We start from the raw sequence: 11,360 nt of genomic DNA, 5'->3' as shown, positions 1-11,360 counted from the left end.
CATCTCTCCAAGCTTCTGATTGGTGTTAAAAAAAAAAAAATAGGCATTTAACTTAAAGCTCCTCCCTGCCAAGAGAAAGAAAAGGACAGTTAGCTGGGAAAGCAATAATGTACTGAAATAGATTTCTACCACAGTGCACAACCAAGCTACATGCCTAAAACCACCCAGGCTTAAGTTTTCTTTACAGATTGTTTTTAATGCTAAATGTTGTAGGCCTTGACAGTGCCACGTTTTCACTGAATCCTAAATTAAACCCACTCACACACTGTGGAGCTGTTTAGTGGCTGGGAATTACTAAGTGGAGACGGCAAACCCTGTTTTGATCATGCGCCTGAATGTTTTCAAGGCTGTCTGCTCCCTGCAAGCAACACTGACTTCTTTTTTTTTTAATCTTTGATAATTTCATACACACACAGAGAGAGAGAGAGAGAGAGAGAGAGAGAGAGAGAGAGAGAGATTCACACAGATTCACAAACACACACACACACACACTACTCTTTCTTATCCCCTCCCACCCCCACCAAACCCCTTCTTCCCAGCAGCTCCCCTGCCGTCCTCATCCTTTTCTGTTTCTGTGTGTACCACTGAGTTGAGCTACAGTAGCTTGAAAGAGCTTGAGTGGCCGGTTCTTTACTGGAATAAGAGCAACTCAGCAGTGGTTAAATCACTGAAGTGAATGACACCTCCATGGCAACCCTTAACTACCCATAATCCCCTCAGAGGTGGGTAGGACCTCTTGAGGCCTTCCTCCTGTGTGGAGCCTCCCTCTGAAGACTATGGTCTGGATCCACTGGCCTTCGTTTCAGAGAATATTCTTAGTTAAATCTTTGTTTCACAGATTTTTTTTCAAAATATACTTTAGTGCTTGCGGTCCATCAGAAGAAATTGAAGCAGGTAGTCATAATCCTTGATTAGGGTGAGTCCTTTCTTGCATTATCTTGATCCATTCTAACACATTCTATCTACTTATGTATTTACTTGATAGGGTCACATTTGAAGCCCAGGCATGCCTCAAATTCTCAATATCTTGCCTCAGCCTTCCAAGTGCTGGGATTACAGGCATGTATTTTCATAGCTTGATCCACTACAATCTGAATTCAGGAAACACACTCAGGCCAGCATCTCTGAAGGACTTTCAAAGGATCTTGGGAAATAATGCAACAACATTCATATTCTCTCTATTGGCTACTACTAAAACAGATCGATAAGCCTTGTTTGGCTGGAGCTGCAGAGATGAGTGGATGCCCTGACTTAAAGGACAACTACCGGTGTGACATCATTCAGCAAGGTTGTCAGCACCTTCTCAGAGAGATTTTTAGAAGCATTGCTACCATCAATATGAAATTTAAAACTCATCTTACTCAGTTTCTTTGATGGCAATTTTTTCTATCTATCAGAGAGAAGATCTGAGTGAAGGAGTTGTGTATCTAGTTCTGCTCAAGGCCTTGGTTGTTATCCTGACCATCATTTTTTACAAGGACATAGAATTCCTCTGACTTGGGACCCACCCGTGAGGATCCACAACGACCAAATACTAATATCAAATTGGCAGTGTTGCCCACAACAGTTAGTTAATGCCCACAGACTCTCTTTGAAGGATAGCTCACTTTTTTTTTTTATAGTATCTCTTTTTTTTTTTTTTTTTTTTTATTAACTTGAATATTTCTTATATACATTTTCGAGTGTTATTCCTTTCCGGTTTCGGGCAAACATCCCCCCCCCCCCCTTCCTTATGGGTGTTCCCCTCCCCACCCCTCCCCCCATTGCCGCCCTCCCCCAACAGTCTAGTTCACTGGGGTTCAGTCTTAGCAGGACCAGGGCTTCCCCTTCCACTGGTGCTCTTACTAGGATATTCATTGCTACCTATGAGGTCAGAGTCCAGGGTCAGTCCATGTATAGTCTTTAGGTAGTGGCTTAGTCCCTGGAAGCTCTGGTTGCTTGGCATTGTTGTACATATGGGTCTCGAGCCTTCAAGCTCTTCCAGTTCTTTCTCTGATTCCTTCAACGGGGTCCTATTCTCAGTTCAGTGGTTTGCTGCTGACATTCGCCTCTGTATTTGCTGTATTCTGGCTGTGTCTCTCAGGAGCGATCTACACTTCTGCACTTCTTTGCTTCATCCATCTTGTCTAATTGGGTGGCTGTATATATATGGGCCACATGTGGGGCAGGCTCTGAATGGGTGTTCCTTCAGTCTCTGTTTTAATCTTTGCCTCTCTCTTCCCTGCCAAGGGTATTCTTGTTCCCCTTTTAAAGAAGGAGTGAAGCATTCACATTTTGATCATCCGTCTTGAGTTTCATTTGTTCTAGGCATCTAGGGTAATTCAGGCATTTGGGCTAATAGCCACTTATCAATGAGTGCATACCATGTATGTCTTTCTGTGATTGGGTTAGCTCACTCAGGATGATATTTTCCAGTTCCAACCATTTGCCTACGAATTTCATAAAGTCGTTGTTTTTGATAGCTGAGTAATATTCCATTGTGTAGATGTACCACATTTTCTGTATCCATTCCTCTGTTGAAGGGCATCTGGGTTCTTTCCAGCTTCTGGCTATTATAAATAAGGCTGCGATGAACATAGTGGAGCACGTGTCTTTTTTATATGTTGGGGCATCTTTTGGGTATATGCCCAAGAGAGGTATAGCTGGATCCTCAGGCAGTTTAATGTCCAATTTTCTGAGGAACCTCCAGACTGATTTCCAGAATGGTTGTACCAGTCTGCAATCCCACCAACAATGGAGGAGTGTTCCTCTTTCTCCACATCCTCGCCAGCATTTGCTGTCACCTGAGTTTTTGATCTTAGCCATTCTCACTGGTGTGAGGTGAAATCTCAGGGTTGTTTTGATTTGCATTTCCCTGATGACTAAAGATGTTGAACATTTCTTTAGGTGTTTCTCAGCCATTCGCATTCCTCAGCTGTGAATTCTTTGTTTAGCTCTGAACCCCATTTTTTAATAGGGTTATTTGTCTCCCCCTCGGTCTAACTTCTTGAGTTCTTTTGTATATTTTGGATATAAGGCCTCTATCTGTTGTAGGATTGGTAAAGATCTTTTCCCAATCTGTTGGTTGCCGTTTTGTCCTAACCACAGTGTCCTTTGCCTTACAGAAGCTTTGCAGTTTTATGAGATCCCATTTGTCGATTCTTGATCTTAGAGCATAAGCCATTGGTGTTTTGTTCAGGAAATTTTTTCCAGTGCCCATGTGTTCCAGATACATCCCTAGTTTTTCTTCTATTAGTTTGAGTGTGTCTGGTTTGATGTGGAGGTCCTTGATCCACTTGGACTTAAGCTTTGTACAGGGTGATAAGCATGGATCGATCTGCATTCTTCTACATGTTGACCTCCAGTTGAACCAGCACCATTTGCTGAAAATGCTATCTTTTTTCCATTGGATGGTTTTGGCTCCTTTGTCAAAAATCAAGTGACCATAGGTGTGTGGGTTCATTTCTGGGTCTTCAATTCTGTTCCATTGGTCTATCTGTCTGTCTCTGTACCAATACCATGCAGTTTTTTTATCACTATTGCTCTGTAAGATAGCTCACTTTTATAATCTGTATCTTATTGTAAATCCTGGAGAACGAAATCAAAATAAAGAATTACAAGCACTTGCCCAAGACATATGACTAAAGCATGGAGAAAAAAACAGAATGAAACCTGATAAAGGCAAAGGACATGTTTCAATAAAGCATGTGCTTCTGAAACAAGCCTACCAAAAGTGTATGGGAAGGTGGAGGTGAATGATTAAGTTGAAGTATGGGAGACGTATGGATATTCCATAGAAACCACCTATGAAAGTACTTTATAGCATCAGATTACTGGTGAGAACTATGGTAGGAAAAGAGCAATGATAACCCAGCCCAAGGCTCTAGGCCAATATCAATGTGCTTTTAATCTTCTCTGCTACGAACTGTCAATATCAGCTCTTAAATAAAAATCATTTCTCCCAGGTTTCCCGTCTTTACATAAGAAACATGTGTCTTCTCGAGCCACTTGAAGACATAAGTGGGTCAATCTCTGAACAAGCATAAACTCTGAAGAATTTAATTAAGGCGAGTCATTAGCAAGACCTCTGACACATGCACACTAGTTACTTGCTTATCTGGCAGCATTCCTTTAAGGTAGGCAGGTAAAGCTCAGTATTGGGGGCTGCTGTAATACTTACATCTCATGCTCTCTCACGAAAGCTGCAAACTCGGGATCATTAGCATAGAGTTCCAAAATCCTCATTCTCTCTTGAATTTCCTTAAACGGGGAAGAAAAGGAGGGTAAGCGTTGCATTAGGGAAACCTCAACAGCCTTTTAAAGTGGATCTAATTATTATAAAGAATTGTGAGCTTCTGAGCTACCCAAGAAAGAGCTATAAGAAAGAAATATCCCTTTAGCAAAACAGAAGATTCTACATATACTGTTCTAAATACCATATATATGTTCTAGGTCCCGTACTGGTAATGTAGCTCAGCGGAAGAGCGTATACTTAGCACGCACCATGCCTTAGGTTCGAGTCATAGAACCACCATAGTTTTCAAAGAAAAGAAAACTATATCTGTATGGATACTACATAGACTGTTCTAACTCTAACATATGCTCCTAAGGAAAAAATGAATAATAACAGAGAATTTTCTAGTTGTGGAAAAAGAAGCCTCTATATAGGGTAGAAGGATCAACTCGAAGCTCAAATTTTAATGCCCTCTGCATATTCTGGGAGCTATCACCAGGTACTAACTAACCTAAATATTCTCCATCATCTCTCTAGAAACCCATGCTATGCACACATACATGTTCACATAGGCCAACAGCGCAGCAATGATACTGGAGGTCTCCTACCTCTTTGGAAAGGTCGCTGCTTTCATACATCTGTCTGATTTCTTCTCTGCTCAGACCACCAATCACCTCTTCACTAGCAGAGCTATAGAAGGGGTGTTGGCTATAGGGTTTCTCATACTGTTCACATCCAGCCAAGCGGCTCTCATATGCAGGGTTGTACTCCATAGCATTCTCAACAGATGACAGGCTGTCAGGCTGCCTGCTGGAGCCACAGGGGAAAATGCATAATTGATTAGTGCTCTCCTCTGGATGCCCGACTATGTGAAAGGCTATTTTTTCTGAGACAAGCTTCCTGTTGTGGAAAAGGAAGTGGGCACCCATGTAGGGCCTGAGAAATGTCTCGATTAGTCTTAGATGTCATCACTGCCCCCTGCTTCATTTATCATAGTTCCCTCAGCACCTGACACTCAAAATGCTGGCTGGGAATTATGTCTGCCAGTGAATAGTATTTCATTAACTAAACACAGCTCCATCATTCCCAGAGCAACACCTATGAAATAATCATGTGTAACCACATGGAAAATCTTAGAGAAATTCAAATACTAGAGGACCAAAATCCCTGGGCCTCAACTGAATTCAACTCAGTGATTTTATGATTCAATTCAGAGCAGTGATTTTATGCCATGACTTCTCTTAATGCTGATGATGCAAAGAATGTGTTGTCCTCTGCCCTAGATAAGATCACAGTCTATTGAAAACTCAGTGGTGCAAATCTTAAGAATGATAGAAATGGGGGCTGGGGATTTAGCTCAGTGGTAGAGCGCTTGCCTAGCAAGTGCAAGGCCCTGAGTTCGGTCCCCAGCTCCGAAAAAAAGAAAGAAAAAAAAGAATGATAGAAATGTGTCTTGGTGCTCTCAGAAGGACCCCAGTGGATGTCTCCTAAGCCAGATCAGAAGTGGAAAAGATTCTTACACTGTGCCAAAATATTCACGGGCCCCCAACCCAGATCATGTTTACTCCCTGATTACAAAGAGACCCGCCCTCCCCTACAAGTGGACATTCTACTTCCCCACTATATAATAAATCACTGAACTCTCAAGACTCCTGCTCCTGTGAAACCTAGTTCAATATTCATTCAAGCTTCTTAGCATCTCATCCATAGTCTACTTAGATTTCTTCAAATGTAGCATCAGTGTAAAGATGTTTTCATTCAATTTCACAGCTCTTTGCTGCCACCCAGCTCTTTGCCCAGTATAAGTAAGTAAGTAAACAGGCATTCGGTTCCATTAGGAAGCTCTTACTTGGTAGGCCGCTGCCTTTCTCTCCTGACATTCTGAGCTTGAAGCATCTTCACAAGGAAGAAAACAACAGCAGAAGCAACAAGGAGAAGGCTAACCACAGAGGCTATGGTGATGCCTATGACAAAGGGCTCAGACACAAACTCCTCACAGTGTTGGCCTCGATACCACCAATTTGAACCAACCCGGCATCTGTAAAAACAAGCATCACGCACAAGGTCTGAATCCCTTTGCTCAGAATGATAGCAATCAGAAGGTCAGAGGAATGGGAAAGGTAGATACATATTCTGATCACGTAAATCTTCATTAAGGACTTGAAGGGAGCACTGGGTCTGTAGTCCAGTAGTAGCGCTTGCCTAGAACACATAAAACCCTGGGTTCCATTCCCAGCATAGCAGGAAAAGGAAAAATTGCCATGACATGCAAGTTAAATTAGCATGTAACAAAAGCCTGTGCACGGCGCCCAACGTTAACCATTAGATCTCGAATGACTGCTGTTAAAAGGCTGATGAAAGTCTTAAAGGCTTAAAAAATTATTACGTTCAGCCTTTTCATTGACAAGTAACAAAAATGCATTCCCAGGAAGGAAGGTAACTGTCACCCAGTCACAGTTACTAGCAACTTCTAGAATGCAGCGTTTAACACATGTCATCTCACAACCCTAAAGAGATCCTCAAAGTTCTGAGCCACAGACTTGTACAAGAAAAATGTCTTCAATCCCCAGAAGAGTGGACAAATCACTGCTTTGCAAAATAATGTTCATTTCCCTGGACAACAAGAAGCTGCAATTGCCATTCATATTCTAGTTAAGCCTTTATGTAGTAAATAATATATTTTATTTATATATTTTATAAATATATAAGTATATACCTAAATGTAGGCAAACACTCAAATATATAAAATAAATCTTAAAAGAATAAAATCTGCCTGGCAGTGGTGGCCTACACTTTTAATCCTAGCACTCGGGAGGCAGAGACAGAGGCGGATGGGTCTTGGTAAGTTTAAGGATAACCTGGTCTACAGAGCAAGTTCCAGGACAGCCAGGGCTACACAGAGAAACCCTATCTCAAAAAAATTGAGAAGTGGGGAGGAAGGGAGAGGGAGAGGGAGGGGGGGAGAGAGAGGGAGGGAGGGGAGAGGGAGGGAAAGAATGAGAATAAATAAAATACAATGAGGATAATACAGCCCCCTTTCTTTGATCGTTTACATGTGAAGCACTGATTACATATAAATCTTACATGAATGATTATGATCTCACCATCACTGAAAACAGCACACGGAGATCTCCAGCTAATTCAAGTGTTCTCACTAGGACACATTCAGAAAAAAAAATTTGTAGCTTCCTAACAGCATAAAATAACCCCATAGATTATGTGACTCAGGCCTATCAAACGACCCTGTCTCCTCATGAGAATTAGACAGCATCCATCTAATCACCGAAACATAATAAACATTATTGTGATTGCCTTACAATTATACTGTCGACCCATTCTCTTCAGACGAAGTATATGTAACCTTTAATGGCAAAATCCCTAACTGTAACATACCTACAAATGGCTCCATGTCCAGGCATAATGTCACACTTTCCATCGTTCAAGCAGAAGTCAGGCTGTAGCTCACAGACACTTTGACAGGGCAGTTCATCCACACTCAGGTACCCAGGGTGGCATTTGCACTTTGCTTCTCCACTCCATGGATTTACCAAACATTCAGAAAATTCATTACAGGCCTGAAACTTGCAAGGGTTGGCGTCATCACCTAAAGCATCAAATAAACCAGAGAATGATTCAAGGAAAAGTCAAAGCACAGTAACTGAAAGCTACTCCCTCAAAGCACCATGGGAAAATCCTTATCTTGAATCATGAAGATGTACCAACACCTGACTAGTCCCACCAAAAGTTTTTTTTAATAATTATTATTTTTATTGGATATTTTGTATTTACATTTCAAATGTTATCCTCTTTCCCCCACCCAACCACCCACTCCTTCCCACCTCCCCGCCCTGATATTCCCCTACCCTGGGGGGTTCAGCCTTGGCAGGACCAAGGGCTTCTCCTCCTACTGGTGCCCAACAAGGCCATCCTCTGCTACATATGCAGCTGGAGCCATGGGTCAGTCCATGTATAGTCTTTGGGTAGTGGTTTAGTCCCTGGGAGCTCTGGTTGGTTGGCACTGTTGTTCTTATAGGGTTGCAAACCCCTTCAGCTCATGCTTTCTCTAACTCCTCCAATGGGGACCCCATTCTCAGTTCAATGGTTGGCTTCAAGCATCCGTCTCTGTATTTGTCAGGCTCTGGCAGAACCTCTCAGGAGACAGCTGTATCAGGCTCCTGTCAGCATGCACTTCTTGGCATCAGCAGTATTGTCTAGGTTTGACCACTAAAAGGTTTGACTCCTCATAAATTAGTCTGTTTGTATTAGATTCCTCCAAAACTTGGAGCCAAATTATAAAATGGTCTGGGCAAGCCTCTACTTGTAGAAACTTTAAAGTCATTAACAGGTAACTAGAGATCTAGATTCAACACAATTTTCAAGAGTTCTTCATTTCTACCAAGCCATTCAGCTACAGGCCACCTCTACTCTTCACACACTGTTGTACGCCTGCCTCATGCTATTAACATGGATGAGAGCCTAGGGGGAAAAATGGTGATATCTGCATGGGTGGGGATATCTGAGAGGAACCTTGGGAACAATCTCTACTTGTGGTAACTACTGATAGAAAATTACCCCTGTGCTTCCTCATGCCATTCTGGACAATATTTTGTCTGCAGTGACTTAGTGTTTCACTGGCAGGGGAAGAGAAAAAGACAAAAATAATAACAGTTAGGATAATAACCAATCAAAAGTGATGTGAGATATTATCTATGGGTGGGTTCACCACAGTCCCAACACGTGTTCTTCCACGGTGAACAGCCATGGGTGAACAAAAAATGGGGAAATGGCAACAGAGATGTTGCAAACAGAGCTTAATAGCTGGGAATGATCATAGACATCTGTATAAGAAAATATGGAGTTTAGCTAGAAAGGATCAAAATTAGCAGTCTCTTCAACTCCAGAGAAATTATTTTTTAAAATCTGCAAATAATTTCATTGTTTTGGAACTTAAAGATGATATACCCAAGACTTTGCCCTTGGGGTTCGGGGGACCTGGATCCCTCTCAGCTGTGTGTGGGCAGTGACAGGACATACTAAGTTAAATTGGGTCCCCTCGATATTTTACCCACTCTGAGCCTCAGAATGTGACCATTCGTGGAAATAAAAACTTCACAGATGTAATCATGGCAAAGGGAAGTTGTAACTGGAGTGGGCGAGCCATTCATGACTGCTACCCTTCTTAGAGGAGGGAGGACGGGACTCGGAGACGCAGTCATGGGAGAAGGTTACAAATAGTCAGAGGCAAATGCTGGACTAACAAGCCAAGGAATGCCAGAGATTTTCAGCAAATACGAAAAATACCAAAAAAGTAAGAAAGCCTCTTCCCTGGAGCTTTCAAAGCAAGCATGCCTCCACCAAGGAGAGCAAAGTTTTTGGAAACAACGAATGTGAATAAAGTTGGGTAAAATACAAGTTGTGCTTACCATAGCCAATGTTGGCATAAAGCAACAATAATCATTTAAAATATACATGTGGTAGATAGAGAAACTTGATCTGAAAAAAATTTTAAACTTTGTGGCTACTCTGTGAGAGTGTGGGGAAGAGGATAATAGAACCTCTCTTCCTTAGGCTAGACGCTGCGAGGCAAACACGCTCATCTATTGTAGTCCTTTTTTCAAAGAAGTTGACTGGAAGCTAAATATGTAGCTCAGTGGCTGAGCACCTCTTAATGTGTGTGAGCCCCAGAACTTTGAAAGTAGAAGGTGCTTGCCTTGACAATAGCAACAGTGTATGATAACTGCCATGACGATAGCAACAGTGTATGATAACTGGCCATGACGATAGCAACAGTGTATCATAACTGCCATGACGATAGCAACAGCAACATAACTGCCATGACGCCATAATGACAGCAACAGTGTATCATAACTGCCATGACGATAGCAACAGTGTATCATAACTGCCTTGACAATAGCAACAGTGTATCATAACTGCCATGACCATAGCATCAGCGCATCATAACTGCTCACATTTGTGGTGATGCTGACATGCTTTCTGTTTAGTCCCAAGGCTCTGCTTTATTAAATATGCAGGGTGATGTACTGTCCATATAATGTATGAGTGACTTAGAGATCAAATGGCGGCTTGTCTAAACTCCTGCAAATGATAAATGATAGAACAAAAGCAAGAATTCTTGGCGTAATTGCTACTCTGCACACTGCCCGGCAAAGGATGTGCACGTATCCTCAGAGAGCACTTGTGACAGGAGAATTGGATACTGGGAGATTAGCTAAATCATTTTCCTCACTTGCAATGAATAACGGTCCTTCAAGGATTTCAAAGGAAAGAATGTTTGCTTTTCTCCCTGCTTAAAAATATAATACGTCTCGTTTTCAAACCAGTTTGAGAATAAAAGGATTACAGAAACATGACCCTAGACAACCTACCTGACTCCTGCTCAAAACCACCCTATCCTAGTATATGGAAGGGGGAAAATAATATAAAATTTCAGGCTTCTGTCATATTCTCTGTATCAAGTTCTTCCAAACAAAATCAGTGGTTCCTTTTGTACTTGCACACTATTTCCAAATACCTTCTCAGGTACTTTAAGCCCTGTGCTAAGGTCTGACCAAGTGCATACTACAACAGACACATTCAGTTCTTATGGAAAGTGCAACTGGGAAATGGTTATTAAGCACTGCTCACACAAGTTAACACACAAGCTAAACTCTACAGAGGAAATAAACCTAACGTTAGAGAAAGAGTCTTATCCAAGATAGAGCATGGAGATTGTTAGAAACAACATCTGAAACAAGGCCTAAACTAAATGGTAAGGTGAAAGAGGTTGCCAAAGACGATAGGAATGCCCAAAGCCTTTAAGGCCATAGAAAGATTTGGGTGTCTGAGGAACTAAAACACAATATTTGACTGGAATATGGTGAGCCAAAAAGTTAGCTTCACTGGGTAATATTGGGAAAGAAGTTGGGGGTCAGGCCTTGTGACTACTGAATCAGGCAACCATTGAAATACAGACAGCAGCCAGGTAAAATTATTTAAAAGCTGATACAAAGAGTGATAGGGCTGCTGTCTGGATTTGGGATATTTTAGAATTCAGTATTAATATAAGCTTGGTGACTAGTTGAAACTATAGAATTAAGAGTGGCTTTCAGATTTTCTGGGTTTCTAGCCTAAGCAGCTGAAGAGATAA

General features: G+C 41.7%; 1 protein-coding gene across 1 annotated transcript in view; it reads right to left on the bottom strand.

The window, feature by feature from the left end:
• Positions 1 to 3,740: 3,740 nt before the first annotated feature.
• Impg2 (interphotoreceptor matrix proteoglycan 2) overlaps positions 3,741 to 11,360 on the bottom strand; it is a 63,782-nt gene continuing 56,162 nt past the window's right edge. The window contains exons 16-19 of the mRNA XM_032900305.1: positions 7,607 to 7,817; positions 6,063 to 6,251; positions 4,822 to 5,023; positions 3,741 to 4,239 (exon numbers count right to left, since the gene is read on the bottom strand). Of these exons, the coding sequence (XP_032756196.1) occupies positions 4,156 to 4,239; positions 4,822 to 5,023; positions 6,063 to 6,251; positions 7,607 to 7,817 (686 nt within the window). The 3' untranslated portion in view covers positions 3,741 to 4,155. The remainder of the gene's footprint in view (positions 4,240 to 4,821; positions 5,024 to 6,062; positions 6,252 to 7,606; positions 7,818 to 11,360) is intronic.

The sequence above is a fragment of the Rattus rattus genome, chromosome 4 (assembly GCF_011064425.1).
Source record: "Rattus rattus isolate New Zealand chromosome 4, Rrattus_CSIRO_v1, whole genome shotgun sequence".
In the NCBI taxonomy this organism is placed as follows: domain Eukaryota; kingdom Metazoa; phylum Chordata; class Mammalia; order Rodentia; family Muridae; genus Rattus; species Rattus rattus.
This window is presented reverse-complemented; position numbering and strand designations above follow the sequence as displayed.